At 47.8% G+C, this 19406-nt stretch overlaps 1 protein-coding gene across 2 annotated transcripts in view; it reads right to left on the bottom strand.

Annotated features, from left to right (window-relative positions):
* Nucleotides 1-16347, bottom strand: part of LOC8042115 (arf-GAP with GTPase, ANK repeat and PH domain-containing protein 1) — a 203932-nt gene extending 187585 nt beyond the window's left edge. For both annotated transcript variants that reach the window (XM_040210033.2, XM_040500775.1), the window contains exon 1: nt 15881-16347. In XM_040210033.2, coding sequence (XP_040065967.1) covers nt 15881-16049 — 169 coding nt within the window. In that variant the 5' untranslated portion in view covers nt 16050-16347. The remainder of the gene's footprint in view (nt 1-15880) is intronic.
* Between the last annotated feature and the right edge of the window lie 3059 nt (nt 16348-19406).

The following is a 19406-nucleotide window of genomic DNA, read 5'->3' as shown; positions in this document are numbered from 1 at the left end:
GGAAGGGTAATTGTAATTGTAATAAATTACAATTTAGCCTTGAGTAATTGTAAATGTAATTCCTTACTATTTTTCAGTAACGTGTACAAGTCTGACTGAGTCCTGGGTCATATGCCCCTTTCCGAGGCGCCCGCCTTTCCGTGGTCGCCCGTAAGCTGGCTCTAATGGTGACCCTGGCTCCCATGGTAGCCCTGGCTCTGAAATTTGAATGATCCTTTTAAAGGGTCTTGACGACGAAAGAGGGGTTGGCGACAGGTGAAGGTCATTTCCAGTATCGGTAGCGCCGGCAATTGGGAAGTCCGCGAGACTTCACACCTTGTTCTAAGATGATCCTTCTTGAAAGGATTCGTGACTTGACGACAAAAGGGGCTTTGCTGGCGTTAGCGACAGCTGAAGGCAGGCACGTAGCCAGGATTTTGCCATGGGCCCGCCCATGACAAAATGCTCTATGAGAAGGAGCGGGGAGAGGAGGCCCTAACAAAATGGAACACATCAGGGGGAAGGGGGGAGGGGCATGCCCTCTCCCTTTCCCCTGGATACGTGCCTCAGTGAAGTTTAAAACTCCAGGACTAGGGAGCCTTCGTGTGCGCTTTGCGGAGTCACGGAAGGCCGTTGTAACAAAGGACGCAGCAAACCGAATAACGCGGACTGGAAAACTCAAGCATTCCCGCGGTCAGGTCGAAAGGGGAAAAACAAATTGTGTTGCATGTATGTTTCGACAGCCTTGATGCTATAGTACGCCTCAACGGATGATTTTTCTCTTAGCTGTAGATGAGAAATTTAGCCCTTGCAATAACGTTTTTTTTTTTTTTTTTTTTTTTTTTTTTTTTGACGTGCACCACGGAGTAATGGTTACACGAACGCGTGCCGGTACGAAACTCATCCAGATCGAAACGGGCAGGGGGCGGGGATCGAACCCAGGAGGTTTTGCAGCGCAAACTTTCCCTCCCCAAGCGAGACGCGTTAGCCCTCTCGCATCACCGATCCCCCTACTCGAAAGAGAAGAAACGATTCGGGTTCTGGTGTACGTATCCCTCGCAGCAGCAGGTTACCAACCCGAGAAGGGGTCAGCTCAGCCAGCAGCGACGCGATGACGAATCACCGTCACCCTCCACCCGCATGTCTACACCGGTACACGACACAACGGGGCCGAGCTGCCAGCGTGATGCGCGCGAGACAGCGAGAACAAAACAACCGCCACGAGGACGCGTACAGCGTTGCTTCCCCTTGGACCGCAGCTGACGCGACGAACCATCCCAGCCAATCCAACGCTGGGAATGCATCCCGTGACAGCGCACGCCCCGATCGCTTCGGTGGCTCCGAGGCAAGGCGCCGGCTTACCGATACCCGTTTGGCGTGCTCGAGACCCGGCCGAGGTGCCCTCAATGGAGGCTTATTGCGGAGGAGGCCCCGTGCAGCCAAGACTTCGTCGGTTGCACGTCAAAAGAACCCCGGATGGTCGAAATCAAACCTCAGTCGCCCTCTGGTACGTGCAACATGGCCATTGTTAGTTTAACAAAAAAAAAAACACACACCAAAACTTGACATTTTGTTTTGCACGTCACTGCACCCCTTCCGAAAGTCCTGTGACAGCCAAGTTCGTCTGCTCCAGGGTGTAAGATAGACAGGTGGGGAAACGGCCCATAGAAGCCTACCGCAGCGCTGTGACCGGATTGTGTACTCGTCTGCTTGCGGGTACCCCCGACTTGCGACAGATGGCGCTGCGGCGAGAAGAAAAAAATCGGAATTGAATTTGCGTGGAACTTTATGGGAGAGTGCGCAAAATAAACCGAGAGCACGACAGTCCTTCATCAAAAATCCACGAGAAGCCATCTCCGTCAGTTTAGCAGGTCGCCACCGGTCGCCCACCTGGAGTGAGAGTTCGCGGTGCTCCACATAGGTGGCGCCACAGAAAAAGAGAAAACCGAGGGGGACACAATGCGGTCACTCATTTGGCTCTCGTTCCCCCACCTGTCTATCTTACACCCTGTTCTGCTCCTTGCACAGGGGTTGCGACGATGTGAGAACGCTAATTGCTTATTGGCTGATGAAAAAAAAAATATATATATAATGGGTTTATCTCAAGGCATCTAGCATCCAGCTCTACCCACTATTCTTCCAATCATAGCCAATCAGAGCTCGGCGTCGTTCTGACGTCACCGAAACTCCTGTGCAAGGAGCAGACGACCTGCTCTCCGCATTAGATTGACTCAGAAGGTTCGTAGCGTCGTTCGCGGTTCATCGCGAGGTGAAACGGCAAACGGCAGGAGGACAGGACATTACCCACACGCGCAAACACACAGACATACAGTAAAAAGGCACGAACAGACGGGAGCGCGGAAGCCCAACGGCGGACACGAGGAGCGAGCGAAGGCAAACCGCCCGACTAACGAACCGCGCCACAACGTTGGAAGACGGGGAGGAGAAGCACAACGACGCAACAACAGCAAGAACAACGAACGTTTCGAAAAGAGAAAAGGAGTCGCGACAGCGCTGCGCGTTCTCCGTTCGGCCGCCATATTCCGCGCGCACCTTTCGCTGCACCAAAACACATGTTGTACAGAAAAATAGAAAAATAAAATAAAGTAAGCGCAAGTAGCAGAAGTAGCAACGAAGGAACGAAGGGCGAAAGGGGGTTACGCATAAAACGTCGCCTAATTTGGGGGGGCCTCGTGGTCTGACAGCAGCCACTCCGCCGCGACCCGGAGCGTCGTAAATAAGTGGATAGATGGACGCAGTCGTAAAAGACGGGACGGCAGACTATAGGTCAATGGTCGAGTCCCTTTGCCTGGCGCGTACGTCTGTATGCGTGTTAAAGGGCACTACGATCCAACGAAACGCAAAAGGGGCGCAAACTTTTAGAAACTTTCGACGGATGTGCCCACAGACTCAGCATCTTTTGTCCGTGTGACAAGTTTTCATAAGGTGTATAGCATGGAAGGAGGGAAAGGGCGACCAAACCAGCTGTGGTCATCATTGGGGGCATGTCCCTCCACACTTGGCTCCAGCTCTGGTGGTGTCATGTCACCTCCGGAAGCTTCCTACCTCCATGGTGTATAGCCGTATGGCCATCAAAAGAAATCCTTACACGACTCTACCCTTCACACGTACGCAGCGCGGGAAGCCCTCGCAACGACGCAGCCCATCAACAAGCGCTGTTTCACCTCCGGGGTTAGCACTAACGAATGAGAAGAATCGTCGTTTGGAGACGGGCGGAAACAATCAATTACACGGTCGAGTCTCTTCGCGTCGTTTCCTTTGCTTTTTGCCCTTTTCCTCGTCTCCAACCTTGTGTCGAACGCTGCGTGCGAGCGTGGGAGGCACAGCCTTCGGCGTCCCGCACGAGACGCCTCTCAAAAAAGACCTTAATTACGGGGTTCTTGCGTAAGAAGCACGCGCCCCACGAACAACCTTTACAAGAAGCGAACTCTCCGACCGGTCCAGCCTCGTTCACACGGATTTGCGTTTGACTGACGCTTACGATGATAGTAACCACGTTGGCACCATCCATCGCTGTGGCCCCCGGAACACTCCCGAACTGCGTATAACTACACTGAAGGTTTTACAGTATTTGGAAAATTAACTCTGCGCGATAACTGTGACAAGGTATTGTTTATATCTATGTCGTAGACTTTTAGTTTTAGCCGAAACACACACAAAAAAAAACACGTCGGTAAAGAAAAAAGAAATTGGTTAAAACTGAAGAATACCGATAACAGTAAATGTTATCGGTACTCTACACCAGTAAATACACCAGTAAATGTGTGTTGCTAGTTGAAAGAACTGTGCTGTCTGTCCTTGTCCTTAAGTGTTTTTATTCTTTCTTTGACTCCCAATAACAGCTACTGGTGTGAAAAATAGAAAATCAATGAAGATCGAAAACAACAGCGATTTCAAGACATTTTTGCTCTATAGCTTTTATCGCGTTCGAAATCAGGTCGCCCCGTGCCATGTGCCAGCTTATAACGCACAACGCCGGGGCATCAGCAAGCAAGCATTGAACTCAAGAGGTTTTGCCCCAATTTTATCCTCCACGTTTCGAACCATATGAGGCGACGCGTTTGCGTAAGCGAGCTTCCAGAGGCTTGAAATGTTTCGAGGAAGCGATGGAGAGACCGCCTATACTGTCCTTCCACGGTGCTGATAAACGTTGATGAACGCGGAATATCTGGTTCTGCCCGGAGGTTGTGCCCGGAGGTTGTGCCCGGAGGTTCTGCCCGGAGGTGCTGCCCGGAGGTGCTGCCCGGAGGTGCTGCCCGAAGGTTGTGGCACCTAACCGCGCAACAAAAATCTCACCCATCCACGAAACAAGTCGAGCACAACAACAAAAATGAAGCACGCTGCGGCATTCACTCGCAGGCAAACAACGAAACGGACATGCTCGCATTGCGTTATGTGACCTCAGAGCTTCAATGTTGCCAACGAAAGCACCGTTCATGCTATAAGATGCGATCGGAGCAGTTTAAAATTCAATTACTCATGCAGAGGGACATATAAAATTCAGATATTTCACGGACGATTCGTTTCGAGGCAATAACGATGACACACGAGAGCCCAACTACCCAGAAGACAATTTGCGTCCAGTTTCTGTTTCAATTTCGAGCAGTTGCGGTTTTTTTTTTTTTTTTTTTTTTTTTACTTTATTAATATTATACGTGACGCTGTAGCAAAACTTTGATTAGATAGTCTTCTAACACCATAATGGATCGCCTGGCAAAAAAGGAAAAAAACAAACAAAACATTTTGGGGGGGTGTCAGTGTCCCTTTAATATCGGTAATCCACCACGCCAAAGAGCAACAGTCTGGTGAGGAGCCGTACTAACCTCCTCCTCGCAGTCTTCCCTGATCACGGAAGCGAGATTAACTGGGCGTAACCGGTCAGGACACGAGATAAAGTATAGCGAGGGAGACCGCGACCTTGAGCATTTTCTTGGCGACGACCGCCTGACCAAGCGTCACACTACTGCGCAATTGGGCGGCTTTAGTAGTCACAAAAATGCATAGCTAAACACCTAAGACCGGGGAAAGTCGGCGACACAATTTCCCGCCATTAGCGGCGTTTCCGCTTCTGTTCGTTGCTGCCGCGTCGCGAGCGCGTCCTCGGGCGTTACGAGCGAACCGCACTCCCCTCTCCCCCGACACCTCGCAGGAAGGAAAGTGGTTATTTAGCGCCATTATATCCCTTCGGTTACCCCCCCCCCCTTTTTTTTTTTTTAATCCTTGAGCGAGAACACTGCCGAGTCCTTTTTCCCGCGTGTCCATTAGTTGCACTGTATGCCACGCAACTTATGCAAATGAAAAGCTGTGTGTGTGTGTGTGTGTGTGTGTGTGTGTGTGTGTGTGTGTGTGTGTGTGTGTGTGTGTGTGTGTGTGTGTGTGTGTGTGTGTGTGTGTGTGTGTGCGTGTGTGTGTGCGTGTGCGTGTGCGTGTGCGTGTGTGTGTGTGTGTGTGTGTGTGTTTCTGTTTGCTACAAATTGGGTATTTTTCAATATCTATTTTCGATGTCGCACGAAAAAAATTTCACGTTTCTTGGGGATTATGTTGAAGGGAACGGTCGTGGGATACTCCATTCTACAACGAGACTTTTGTGACCCGAATGTTTGAAAAGGAACGTCCCAATACAGACCACAGAGAAAACCTAGAAAAACGCAACTCCCGAAGGAAAAAAAGCAACATTCTAGACAGTTTTGGGCATCGTTGCGGGTCAACACAGAACGAAGCTGTAGCCAAAAACTTCTTTCCACGAAGGTACATTTTTTTTTTCTTTCTTATTCAAGGGCAGCTTTAATCGGGGATTATTCGGTTTTCCTCAATTTGCACAAAACCGGCCCGAAGTTATACCTTTCGCTGTTTATCAATATATAAACAAACAACAACAAAAATACGGAACCATGTTTAAAAACGAGCCGCCGCGTTACCACGCGCTCCGTCTCGACTGCCCGAGTATGCGTACGAAGGCTCCCTTAGCTTTTCTCAGGCAATTCCCATTACAAACTAATACCACGGCCCCTGCACCCAAGTCGACTTTTCCGGGCGCACTGCCAAGAACTCAACCGGGCATGAAGCAGCACCGAACGCGCAACAACGTCACTTCTACCATTTCACAAAAAGAAAGTAACACACGAAACAAGCCAGAAGGCAGACAATCGTCCCATCCGGAAAAAAAGACTCGCTCTTCCGTGAAAACGTCCCGGGCCCCCGCGTCTTCCCCCCGAATTCCACGCTCGCTCCGTCACTCCGACAAGATGCTCCCGCAGAAACCGCCGAGTACACAACAGACTCGTTTGCGGAGAGACGACGCGTCAAGCAGCGCCCGGTTCGTGAAACTAAATTAGGCACGGGAGCAGACGCCCTCCGTCCAAAGGCCACGGGGTCAAAGACACCCTGCCCAAAGAAGGGCCAGCGCCGCGGCGACCACCGCCCCGAGTGTCGACGTCGGGGCTCAAACCACCGCACTGCCCCTGGATACTCCTTCGCTCACGATAGGGCTCTTCTTTTTCCGCTACACTCGCCGACAGGGTGAGATCGCTACGCCGCGTCTTTCGAACGCTCGGCCTCCCGCTCGAGGTGCACGAGAAGGCGAAGCATCGGTGAAAAATAGACTATATTTAGAACGCTCGCACCGGAGGCGCAACAGCCGCCGAGACGGGCCCTAGCTGCCGTCTTCATCCCGTCAGTGGCCGTGTATAAAGGTCCGATTGCGGACTGACTGCGTGGAATCGCGCAACAAAATGTGCACAACTTAAAATGCAGATTCGACGTTTGAATTTCGCCCTTTAACGTTATGCGTACGCTATTGGCAACTACAACGGCGTGCATTTAATCCATTTTCCGCCGTTTCACATTTCGGCCGCCAGGCCGCGACACTTCTCGTCGCTCACGTGGAGAGGCGGCAGCTCCCCGCTCCTCTCCTTGGCGTCTTTTTTCCGGGGTGGCGTCGCCTCCTGAAACACTGGTGGCGCAAGTTACTGCAAGGTGAAAAAAAAAAAAAGCCATATTTCTGTGTTTCTTTCTTTTTGTTCTTCTCTCTTTTGGTCTTGGCTAGGGCACAAAGTATCTTTGAGCTCACCTGCTACAAAGGAAAAAAAAAAACATTATCATCATCTGGCGAGTAGTCCTTCGCTACTACCGCAACATTGCAACATTGCATTCTGTGTTCCTTCCTTTTTTTTTCTCTTTTTTCTTGTTTGCGTTAAGTTTGAAACGCCCACATTTTGTACGAATCAATCTTCCTAAGGTACCATGGTTCAGCTATGTATCTACACCAGCATACTTCTACGTTTGGGCGTGTTGGACGCTGCAATTTATATATGTAGTCACGTGCACACGCACACCCCCTTATACGATATAATAATGACTGAAAGCATCGCGAAGACAGATAGGAACGGCGAAATTACAGCTATCATCAATTTCAATTTTTGTGAACCGTTTTCTGCCTGGATGTCCGCTTAAAGGTAATAACTCCGGCGATTTTTTCAGCTACCCCAACTGAATACAGTTTCCGAATCCTCGGCCTTTGTCCTTTCTGATGTGCTGTTTATTATTACGAAATTCAGAATAGTTATTTTGAAATCGGCAAATGACAATGATGCCAAGGCCAACATTCAAATATACCCGCGCTTTTCAGTGCTCTCACGTCATAGGCAGGCAAGCTTGCATTTCGGGCACGCAGTCTAGAAAAGGAACTATGCCGAGCATTTGTTTCCTGCTGCTCCTCGGGTGCTGGAACGAGCTCCCGAGGCATTCATTTGATACCAGGAAACTGCTTGAAATCAGTTGGAAAGAAATTCTACCGTCCAAAGAGTGAACCCCTGCCTGCCGCCGGAAACGGTCCCAGACATTGTTTCTTTTTTTTCTTGGTTTGGGGGGGGGGGGGGGGGGGGGGACATATTTTGGTGGCGAGAGCGACAATGAAAGTTGCGGCGGATGGCGCCCACCCAGGGAATTATGTCGCGGCCGTCGCCGCCGTGTCAGATGGTGCCGCCGTGTCGCATGATAGCTGGTGTACATTGTCGAAGTTAACTGCCCACTTGCTGTGAACAAGAGTGCTTCCGCATTCTTCAAACAAATGTAAAAAGAAAAAAAAACGAGCGAAGATATTTTGGAGGGGGCGACTGGACGACCGCCGCCGCCCCCCCCCCCCCCCCCCCCCCCTCCCTTTCCCTTTTCTTCAGGACCCCTCACGCTGGCGTCACTTTTTCGTTGCTGCCAGTAGAGACTGTTTGAAAAACCCACAGTGAGGACCAAAGTTGTACATTCAATAACATATAATTATTTTGGACTCGAGTGAATTTTCAGACAACTCGAGGACTACAAAGAAAACACTGGAATGTACCCCTTTGAACCCTTATATATCGCTATTTTTCCCCGTGGCTTCGGCAGAAATACGCCACAGGCGATCTGCATATTCATGCAACCCAGGTGCCTGCACACGTAATTTGTGAAGACTAGGCTATGGGAAACTAACGGATGCCACGTCACGAGCGATGCGTCAACCATATCTATTTTGGACACCTAATATTTGTCGTTTGATCAGACTAAACATTTCTTCCCCAAACAGCCTGGTGTATGTCTTTTTTTACCGTAAAATAAGTGGCTTCTGGGGCCCCAGGGACTGCCAGTCACCCCCCCCCCCCCCCTTTCTTAAATCCGCCCCTGGCAGGACAGTAATGTGTGGCCAGTGCAATCTACGGCGGCTAACCTATGGTCCCTACACCGTGCGTTACGCAGTAGCGAGTAGACACGACCGCACGTCGGTACGACGCCCATCCAGATCGAAAAAGGGAACAAAACCTTTCGACTGACCGAACGAACTGCGCAAACAACGTGCACCTCACAATTTCAAAGCTCGTTTGACATAAATCGAGTTTTCTAAGCATCCCTCGAAGACGATATAAACCGCGGCGCCTTCTCGTTCTTTGCAACACGGACAACACATAAAAACAAAATTGACCCTTTAAAGAAGAACACTCAAGACCGGTAAAACCCCAGTCAAACCAGACAGCCCAAACACTTCGAAATCCGTTGCTTGCACTTTTAAAGAAAGTTGCTGACAACTTCTGAATCGGGTAGCGTTTAGTTCTCAAACTATGGCATCTGGTCAGGACCGCTAGCGCCACGTTTTGAGCGGTTAATATTGCTCCCCGACACCCAATATTTTGCTTTCTTTCTTTCGCAATCTTCAGGTTCTGGCGACGCTTTTTGTTCGTCTCCAGTTACGCGTTAACATATAGGCACGAGCCTCGCTATCAAAGCGCCGAATGAGCGTCGCAGGCACACCGGCGCGTCGTCGCCCTAAATGACGTCCCCGTCAGAATCTAATCAACGCCGACGCGGTGTCCTCGACCCGGAATGAGCGCGTCCCCGCCGATCTCTCGGTCAGCGCGAAGGGCGGCACGGGGCAGCCACGCGCCCCTTTTTGACACGCAAAGGCCCCGATGTATATATACGCATTCGCAACTCCCTGCAACGGTGGTAAACCGCGGTGTAAGAACCACGCTCCCTATACTTCGTGGGTGATCGACTTCGCGATAAGGATGCTTGCTTACGCGTCTGACACGAAATAACGACGCGAGACACTATAATATCGTTCGTATTTAAAGAAGTTAGAATTACTTACGTATCACGGACCTAACCTCGTATACTGCTGTATGATAGAATTTCTGACAGGCGCCAGTGAACTCCCTGTAGGTCGTGAAACTTGCCAATCCGATATCGCTCATCTATAGTGGCGGTGACTTCCCCAATGGAGTTGAAGCAAGATTAACGCCTTTACAGACCCATCCCGTTACGAAGGAGTAAAAAAAAGGAGCGCGTGTGAGAGATTTACGGTCTTGCGTGCCTAAGTGAAACTCGTCGCTACATGTTAGGACAGTGAGAGGTTAGTCTGCCAGAGTTTCTGGAGTCTGGTGGCTTCCATCTCGGATACCCACCAGAAAAGACGAATTGGTGCATGCCGTTCATTCAAACCGATCGGGTAGGCGCTCCAGGTATTGAGTGCTTAGAATCTTCTGTTGGGAAACTGATGGAAACCTCTCCTGCTTGGATGGCAAAAAACTTGATAACCTAAAACTAGAAAGCATCACGTAAGAGTGTGTTCAAATGCTCGCCCACGGTTATGTGTTTATGGGCGCCATTAAATTGCAAACTTTTGCTATGGGTTTATGAGGCTACGGGTGTTTTTTCAATAAAACTCCGGTTATAAACAGCCCTGGAGATGCTTGAAGGTTTCACGCGAAGAATAATATAAAGCTGTTCTTTAGACGCCATTTTTGTTCCGATAGGATAAGTATTTATTAAACGCGAAAGAGTTTATAATCTGCCATCTCTAACGCCGCCATTAAATTGCAAACACTCTCCATGGTTTGAGTTGAACACACTCTTACTTGAGGCTCTCTACCTAAAACCCGAAACACGAAGACATAAAATTTATTTTTCCGTATCTCGGGGTTTAAATTACCAGGTTTACTGACCAGCTCGCCTGGATACTTTCTCTTAAAAAAAAAAAAGCTATTGGCATTATTTTTTTTAATAAATAAAGAGATAAGAAGACAGGTCATCGGAAAGAGCTAACATCCGTGGTATACGAGCACGCACAAACTACGAGTTTCACTGTACAATACCTGTGGGAAACGATTCTAAATTCAGGACATGCGAACTATACACACATATTTTAACTTTTTTTTTTATTGTTTAAAAAGCAATCTATTGGTCAATCTTCAAAAAAAATTATTACTACGCGTTTGCTTGTTCACAAATGCAAATAACTAAATAAAAAAAAAAAAAAAAAAAAACAAGTGACGAACACGGCAGTTTCTGCTCGTTCCTTCCCAGCTTGGAAGTAACAAACGCGAGCGACTCGATCTCTGTCACCTGCCAGCTCTCCTCCGCAAATTTTTCAAAGGCGTTCGCGGTGATTCGGTTGGTCCGAGTAATTTTAGAGCACCTTTTGGAGCAGCCTAATATAAATTTCGGAGTCGCAAATTTAAATTTTTGGAGCGTAATTAAGTGCACAGTTCATTTCATTCATATCACTGCAAATATAATGTTAAGTCTTTTCCTGGTCTAGCCCTACTTTGCCTTCTCACTCATGTCTAACCTTTTGTTAGCATCGATTGAACAGCTGGGCCTCTAAACTCGTCAAACACAAAGTTGGGGCCGAAGTTGACGGAGTGCACCGATGGGCCTACAAGGACGATGACTCCGCACTTTTTTCGCCGACGTCCAATCGGCGTGCACCGCGAACTTTCGGGTCCAACTTTGTGTTTGACGAGTTTAGGGCCCCAGGAGTGAATTTGCTCAAACACAGAACTAACTGTTTAGTTCCGTGTGGCAGCACCAGACACTGTAGCAAGATGATGATAGATGAAAGAGAGCACGAACTGCTGCGATTTGTTATTATGGGTACGAAATCTCACTCAAATAATATTAGAATACAATCATTTCGAGCACCTCAATTTATGTTTCGTTCAAGTTCTTGACTTTGCGATAAAAGTGCAATTCTTAATTCAGATAAAAATCAAAGCCTTTGTAATATCAGTATCAATGTGAATTAGTCGAACTTCACAACAAAAATCGGCATGTGAAAGATTAATATGCTTTTTAAAAAAACAATCTCGCCGAACTCCTTAAGGGTCTTCCCAAGCCTCCATCCACTGCTCCAGAAAATTTAGTTTTAATTTATTCCCACCAATGTGAAAGGGATAACGGAACTAAAGAGTTCGCGTAAACAAATAAACCTACAAAACAACCCCTGTAAATCTTCCTGCAATACCGAAATATCCTCGCTAACTCTCAAATTGGAAAACGATATCACCAGGATATCGCAGCATACATTTTTATTCAGAAATCGTGCGTAACGCCCAGCTCTGCAAGTGTGCTTTGCCCTTCGAACGCGGGTACACTGCGGCGAAGCACTACGCGGAATCGCGATGTCTTCTCCGCGGATGTCTCTTCACTGCAGTGCACGCGAGCGTGGTGAGAAGCGCACTCAACGAAGCTAATTACACCGCCAGAACAAACCACGGACAGAAAAATATTGCTTCCGAGTACTGTAAGGGTTTGATACAAGATCAAATCGAATTGTAGGTCAATTTAGGCAATAATCGAAAGTTTTAAAAACTCGCACAGGCCTTGTAAAAGGTTTGTTCGCGCATACCCGAACGCTTTCGTGGTCCCAACACACACAAGCGTGCACCGAACAGTTCCCGAAATGGTGCCACTGCAAGAACTGCACCGTGAGTCAGTCTGCCAAGTTTCACAACAATGACAGCGGACGCACTTGTTTATCCCAGCGGTTACGTTTAGTTGGCGTTCTCCTTCGTCACACCCGACAGCGGAATAACGGCAAAGCTGCGGGCCGCCAGAGCCAATGACAAGTCAGCTATTAATCAAGTAATGTATCTCTTTGCAGGTGTACAGGCGTCGGAGCAATTTGTACCACGTGATTTCTAACTGGCTCGTGATTCGACCTGGTGGCTTGCAGATTCGTCTTTAGTCCATCGTGGGGTGAAACAGATTTCAAAACAGTGACATATTTGAAGGGGAGAGCGAGCACCAGGCCTCTCTCTAGATTGTAGCAAAACATACAGGAACAACGTTCGTTCAAAAGTGCCTAGAACGCCCTTGAACGCTCAAGGCGCCTAAAGTTTCTGAACAAGTCCCCAACTCTAATTCAGAAACTACGGCAAACGACAAGGTGGAAGAGTCTATCTTCGGCAGTGCCAAAAACGAGACAGACCAACGTGGACAACGCGTTGATCGCTCTCACACGCAAGCTCAACGGCGGACGCATCGTTTGTTACGCCGCAGTTCCGAGCCGTTTCAGGCAGCGTGCGAGACAAACACCCCAACAAAGTGCGCACGCGAGACGGACTCATCCTCGCAGCACACGCGCTGCATTAGGGCATTTTTTGACAGCACATAGCGTGGTAGTGCAGTTCTCACATTCCCACAACTTGGCAGTCTATTATACATTGATGTTTCATACGATGAAGATGCACTTCAGAGCGGAAGGATTTGGCAATATCAAGACTACCACGAAAAAAAAAAAAAAAAAAAAAAAAAAACAGCTAAGCCGGTAGCAAGAGTGAGAAATGTGATAGGGTAATTCTGTAAATTACTAAGGGGATAACTTCGAAGGAGTCTAAAACGACTAAAAAATCGCGGACGTCTAACATGCGTCTTCGTTTTTTTATTTAATTGCAGAAAATTTCAATGAAAGAAAGTGGCTGCCGACGGAGCTCTCGAATACATGGAGCTCGCAGCGCCAGAAACCGAAACCATTTTCCCATTGAAAATTTCAGAAAATCAATAATAACTTTTGGATACGATTGCGGTTGGTGCTAAAACTTTGGATTCTTGCTCGAACGGCTGGGGCTACGTTCTGACGGAGTTTTAAGTTCTCCGCGATATCTATAGTTTATTTTTGCTATGCGAAAAACAGGGATCTGTTTCTTCGCGGAGGTTCGTTATATAGGACTACATCTAAATCCGTCCAATAATTTTAATATCCGAGTCTACCATACTCTGAACCGCCGGCTTCCTTTTCGAGCGATTTCTCGAGTAAATTTAACCGCCCTATATTTGCTTTCGACGTCTTTGTCTGTGATTGCATAAAGGCTAGGATTTGACTCTCTTCAGCAGAATCCAAAGAAATTTACAAACGCTACAAACATTTTTTTTTTTTTTTTAAGGAAAAGGCAATTATGACAGACACTCGAAATCGAAGACTGTATACTGTCCGAAAGTTGTGGTTGTTTAACTCAGTCTATACCAGAAGGGGATGCATGTGACTTTATGGTTGTTTGCATGACTGCTTCCGTGAACATACCACCGACCGTATTTAAACATGTCCCTTCACATGACTGCCCCAGCATAGGACAAGGTTCCACTATATCGAACGCCTGTTGGCAACCTTAACCCACGGTGTTCAGCATTTGTGAGGCCTATAACAATCTTATGGTAACTGGAAATGCCATTCTGGACATTGACTTCGGCCTGTACAGACACCACACAATGAAAGTGTCTATCATCCCTTGAACACAACCTCCAAGGCCACCTGCTGTTGTTCGGTCGTGAGCTCGTAATGGCACTACATGTTCTCCATGATTTCGTTTGTTTCCTTACGAGAGGAAGTCACGTAGCAACAGGTTAGCTACCTGGCTAGGAAACACGTCACCGAAGGAGGGAATAAATTTGTTTTTTTGAGGCAATCGCCTTCGAACTACACACATATCCAATCCCCTTGCATGCCAAATTTCACATTCGTCAGGCCAAGAAGGAACCGGTAATCCGCAGCACTGCATCGATCGAAATCCCTACATCTTCCGGGCTCTCTTTTCTCTTCATATCCAGGAGTGGGTTTTGAGAGTTGCCTCACGCTTCTGACAAGAAGCCAAAAAAAAACTTTTTCGCAAAGGAAGGCTAAAGAAATAAGATATGCGGACAATGGGCGTATATAATATTATGGCATCTGAATTCTCATCTGGAGCATAGGAAACTGGGATTCCTTTAGCCCCAAAATTAAAACTTTTGAACTATAAAGCGCACTGAGCGTGCGTCGAATTCGGTAACAAATACGTTGCAGCGTAAAGCGTAAGTCTTTTCTTTTTCCCCTTTCGAAGTCTTTTTTTTTTTTTTTTTCATAGGTAGGTAGGTGATTTAGCGAATGACATTCGAACACCACCAAGGGCTCCAAAACCTAAGCAACAAAAGAATTCCTTATTATTAACGCTTTAGGAGGGAGGGAAAGGGGGGGTCTACCTTAACGCGGCATGACTGTAGGAGGACGAGTTTGACGAGCGTGTTGAGTTAATGCTGAACGCGAAGAAAGCAAAACACAAACAGGGGGCAGAGGCAGGCATGTACAAGCTTGTAGCATGTCTGTCTCTGTCCCGTTTGTGCTTTGCTTTCTTCGTACTCACCGTGTGACGTTGTTTTTTTAGGCGCTGAAACCCGAGCGCGCGCCTGATCTCATACACGAAGGTCCGTCCGCCCCGCGTTCTCAAGGGTGTAGACGTGGGCCAAGTAGTGGGCCCCCCAGAATTTGGGGGAAGGGGAGGGACAATTCGCTCCCTCGCCACATTGGCTCCTCGCGCGGATTCCGCTTTATCTCGGCCCCACAGTTATTCGCGAGCAGATTACACAGCTGATCCGCGCCAAAACCGGTTTACCGGCAGACTTTAAACAGCCGGCGAACATAAAGTACGCACAACAGAAAATATCAAATAAACGAAAGAAGTGCGCGCGCACCAGGCGACTATCGAAAGAATATCGAGATCCAAAAAAAAACGCCAAGCAAAAACAAAAAAACAACAACACAGTTTTCAAGAAGAACGCGACGCCGCCGAAAGCAGCTTAGTGCCGCGCGCGCACTCCATACAAAAAGGAAATACATATTTTCTTTCCTTCGGGTATAGTAGTTGGGTGTATTTCTTGAACGCGGCATTTAAATTCTCGCACTCGATGTCGTTCGCGTGTATTGTTAGGAACAGTTCGGAAGATCATCATTCCTAGCATGGCGCGTCCGTTTTGTTTCTTTTGGTGTATCTGTGTGTATTAGAGGGCAGAAATGAGAGTGAAACTTCGTACACCGAACTCTCCGCGAAATAGCAGAGACTTCTTACGTCGTTGCGTCGGTGGAAGTGTGCGAGTCTCCTCGGTGGGCGTCAGGAGGCGACCGTCGAGATTGACGCCAAACTCGTCACCTGGCCGGGCGGAGCATAGCACACACGTAGCTCTGCCCTCCCACGTTTTAGGTGCGGCGGAACGGTCCAAGAAAAACAGCCGCAAACGTCGCAGACGTGAAAAAAGGGGGCCCCTTAGGCCTTTCGGCCGGCGTTTGGCGGAAGAGACGCGCCAGCGTGAAAAGAGAGCTCACCTTCGATGCATACGACGTGTTCTCGGATCTGTTGGGCGACCAAGGGATCCGGTATGACTTCGAGCAGGTCGTAGATGGCGTAGATGCTCGGGTGGACACTCTCGAAGCGTTGTATCTCCTGCCGAATGGCCAGGGAGTTGTTGTAGAACGGCTGTGTCCGGTTGCTCATTGCTCGCGCTGCTCATCAGGCATGCCGAGGCACCGAGCACTCCATTTCCCGCACACACTCACGCAGCACGTTCCTGCCGCCGCGGCTGCTGCACGGGCGGCGACCACGACAAAGGAATGCGCTGCAGGAAGCACGACTGGGAAGCAACAAACCAGCAAAGGCGGCGGTGAACGGCCCGCGGGCGAGAGACGAGGCGAGCAAACGGGCTTCTCTGGTCCCGTCAGTCAGTCAGTCGGAGGCGGCGGCGGCAGCGGCGGCGGCGCCAGCAGCGCGACGGTGGGGGACGCGGAGCCAGTGCGCATGCTCCGCCAGGGGGCGACGCCGTCGTGTTTGTGTTTTGTTTGATAAGTGTTTTTGTTTTTCTGGCGCGTGGCGCCAGCTGGAGGAAAGAGTGCTCAACTTGCGCGTGGAAAAGAAAAATTGCCGTTACTTTCTTTGCCACTTCTCTCCCGCTCGTTCCTTCATTTTTTTGTTGTTGTTGATATATATATATAGATTCCGCTTTCTTTCTTTCTAATGTATGTTCATTACGACAAGCATCTCGTGTGGTGGCATCGCGACAACTGATAGCAAGCACTCTTTTTAGGCTCTCCGTGGAGCCTAAAAAGAGTTCTCAGTTTCTCAGTTCTCATTCTCAGTTTCTCCTGTCTGAACTCTGTCCAGAAAGAGTAATACAAAAATATTCAGCATTATATGCACGCATATATCACTACACTATGACACTTCATTTCGGTGGAATCATAATGTAAATATTGAGATTGACAACAGGCACGTAGCCAGGATTTTGTTTCGGGGAAGGGGGGGCCTCCCATGACAAAATGCTGTATGAGGGGGAGGGGGGAGAGGAGGTCCCAGCAAAATTGAAGATTTCGGGGGGGGGGGGGGGGGGGGGGGGGTGGCGGGCCCCATGGGCCCCCCCTGGTACGTGCTTGATCGGCAAGATTACATCGTTATTATCAGTGTTGGGTAAACAGCATCTAAAACGTACTTGAAGTAAATACAAAGTTAGAGGTTATGAACTACAAGTAATGTAGTAAATATATCGGGTGCAGTCTACTTGAAGTAAAGTATTATAAATACAACGCAGTTTCAAAGTAAAGCACAGGTACTTTTTAAAACAATCTTTCATGGTGTCCTTTCATTTCCCTGTAGGTTTTTTTTTTTTTATTTTTTTTTTAGTTAGTATACATTTTTTTTTGAAGGAATTGGTGGTGCATCAGGTATTTTCGGAAATGGCAACTAATATTGGACCAAGTCAAGTGGCTTCCGAGTTGAGAAAGCATTAATTTGTGATACAAATAGATATGATATCAGTACCAAAAAAAAAAACGTTCTGCCAATGATTAGAAACATTTTCCTTTTTAAATTTCCGTCACCAATGTTACTTTATATGATTCTTTCTCCCCAGGTGGCATATAGTATGATTAAGGCAAGAGATACACCTCTGTGCACCCCTTTTTTGAGCCTGCACAGAGCCTTTTCCGCTGTGTGGTGCAAGTATTGCCCGATGTACAGTGACTTTACAAACACCACAGGTATCACTTGCGCGCCGGTGAAACGCTGGTCAAATGACGCCACCTAGCTTTTCAAGTTTCCGTATTTTTCATTTTTTCTTTAGACGCAACCTGCTATTGTTTAGTTTTCGCCACGTCCGCCATCGGTTAGGCGTAAGATTCCGTAACGTCAGCTGTTCATAGTCATGCGTAGAGCCCTGCATATCCGCGGATTATCCCCGGATATCCGCGCATATCCGCAGTAGACTGGCGGATTCGGATAAAAATGAATAAGATTTCGCGGATGGCGGATCGGATGCGGAAAACCGCAAATCCGCATCTGCATTTCTTTTTTTTTTTTTTTTTTTAGGCGGCCCATAAACCTATGACTGCACAGTGTAGAGTGAAGGAGTGAGTGATAGTATGAAGGCGCATCGTCGAATGTATTGCAGGGGCAAACTACACTCTTAGATTAAAGGTGCCGATTGGGGAGAAAATCCCTATTTACGTCAATAAAGATTTGATTCTCTCTAAACACTGCTTTAGAACGTTCTATCTCCCCAAAAATACTGTCCCTAGAAAAAGCAAAGAATGCAGGAGTATCAGTCGTCCCGGGAAACGTGTTTTTCTTTAACAGAAAAAATAACAACAACAAAAAACGTTAAAACAAAAAGAACAAGCCACAATAATGTAGAAGAAACCTGCAGGTGGCTTAACTAGTGAAGCGCCTAAAAAACGAGGACACGAGGAAGACGAGACAGGCGCTAACTTACAACTGAACGTCTATTGAAAAACACTTACTATTTCTACACAAATTCAGGCTCCCCACTCAAAAAGGAAAACTCTTTCTCAGTTAAGTGCACAGACGGTGCACTTACTCAGCTGTCTTCGCCCTTTACTCTAGTGCAGTAGGACTCCAAACAATTCTCTCTCAGTTTTGTTCTTTTAGTTTTCCAACTATTTTTGTTTTGTCAAAATTAGGCGAGCACGGACACCTGTCACAGTGAATTGCTAGATTACCCGATGGGGAACTTCTAACAAATAGGGCGTGCTCGCGTGCCCGTTGATGCACGTTGATGCGTTTGCCCTATATATACGCTTTTCCGCAAGTCATAGGTATTTCGTAAACAACATTCAATGTACTGCGCGGCGTGTTTCTTAACGCAAACCTCAATTTTTTTTTTTTTTTTTTTTTTTTTTTTTTTTTTAACTTTTGCGCAGAAAACACCACGAACACCTCGAAGTGTGCGGCGACTTTTTTTTTATGCCGCGGAATAGCCCGTGGACGTAGGAAATTCTTACCATGGCTGTTGTCTTTTTGCTCTGGTCGGCCGCTTCCCCTTCGTTTCATCTTTTAACCTTTGAAACCAGGGTCTCTGCAACTCCTTTCAAAAAACTCTCTGGATAGCCCGCCGTTTTAATGCGTCCCACCTGATCAAGAAAGCTTTCGCCCATGTTATGACTACACGACTTGTCTACGAAGGCAGACATCAACGACGACACAATTCCTCGTTTGACTATACTTGGAGTGGGCAGACGAAAAAGGCAAAACGCCTTTCTTCCAAAACGTCTCTCTTCGAGCGGGGCTGGTACTTCCTGCATACGTGGTCCTTGTCGAAGGGCAAGTTTAAATCCAAGAACTGCAGCCGTTTTGACACCATATTTCGGTGGGTGAAGGTGGGTAGGCCATGTGATTTGCAGGAAAAAAAGCATCTATCGTTCTAATGATAATGTCGTCGTTACAGGCACGGGTATGTGGCACAAGTACCAAAAAATCATCCACGTAGCGGAAAACATTGAGGTTCACTCCCGTGTCTAAGCCCTCGGATATTCCTCTGGCACATTCCGCTAAATATGTCACACA

Source organism: Ixodes scapularis, unplaced genomic scaffold, assembly GCF_016920785.2.
Source record: "Ixodes scapularis isolate PalLabHiFi unplaced genomic scaffold, ASM1692078v2 PGA_scaffold0__279_contigs__length_252992795, whole genome shotgun sequence".
In the NCBI taxonomy this organism is placed as follows: Eukaryota; Metazoa; Arthropoda; class Arachnida; order Ixodida; family Ixodidae; genus Ixodes; species Ixodes scapularis.
Note: the sequence above shows the minus strand (reverse complement) of the source record. Positions and strands in the feature narration are given on the sequence as shown.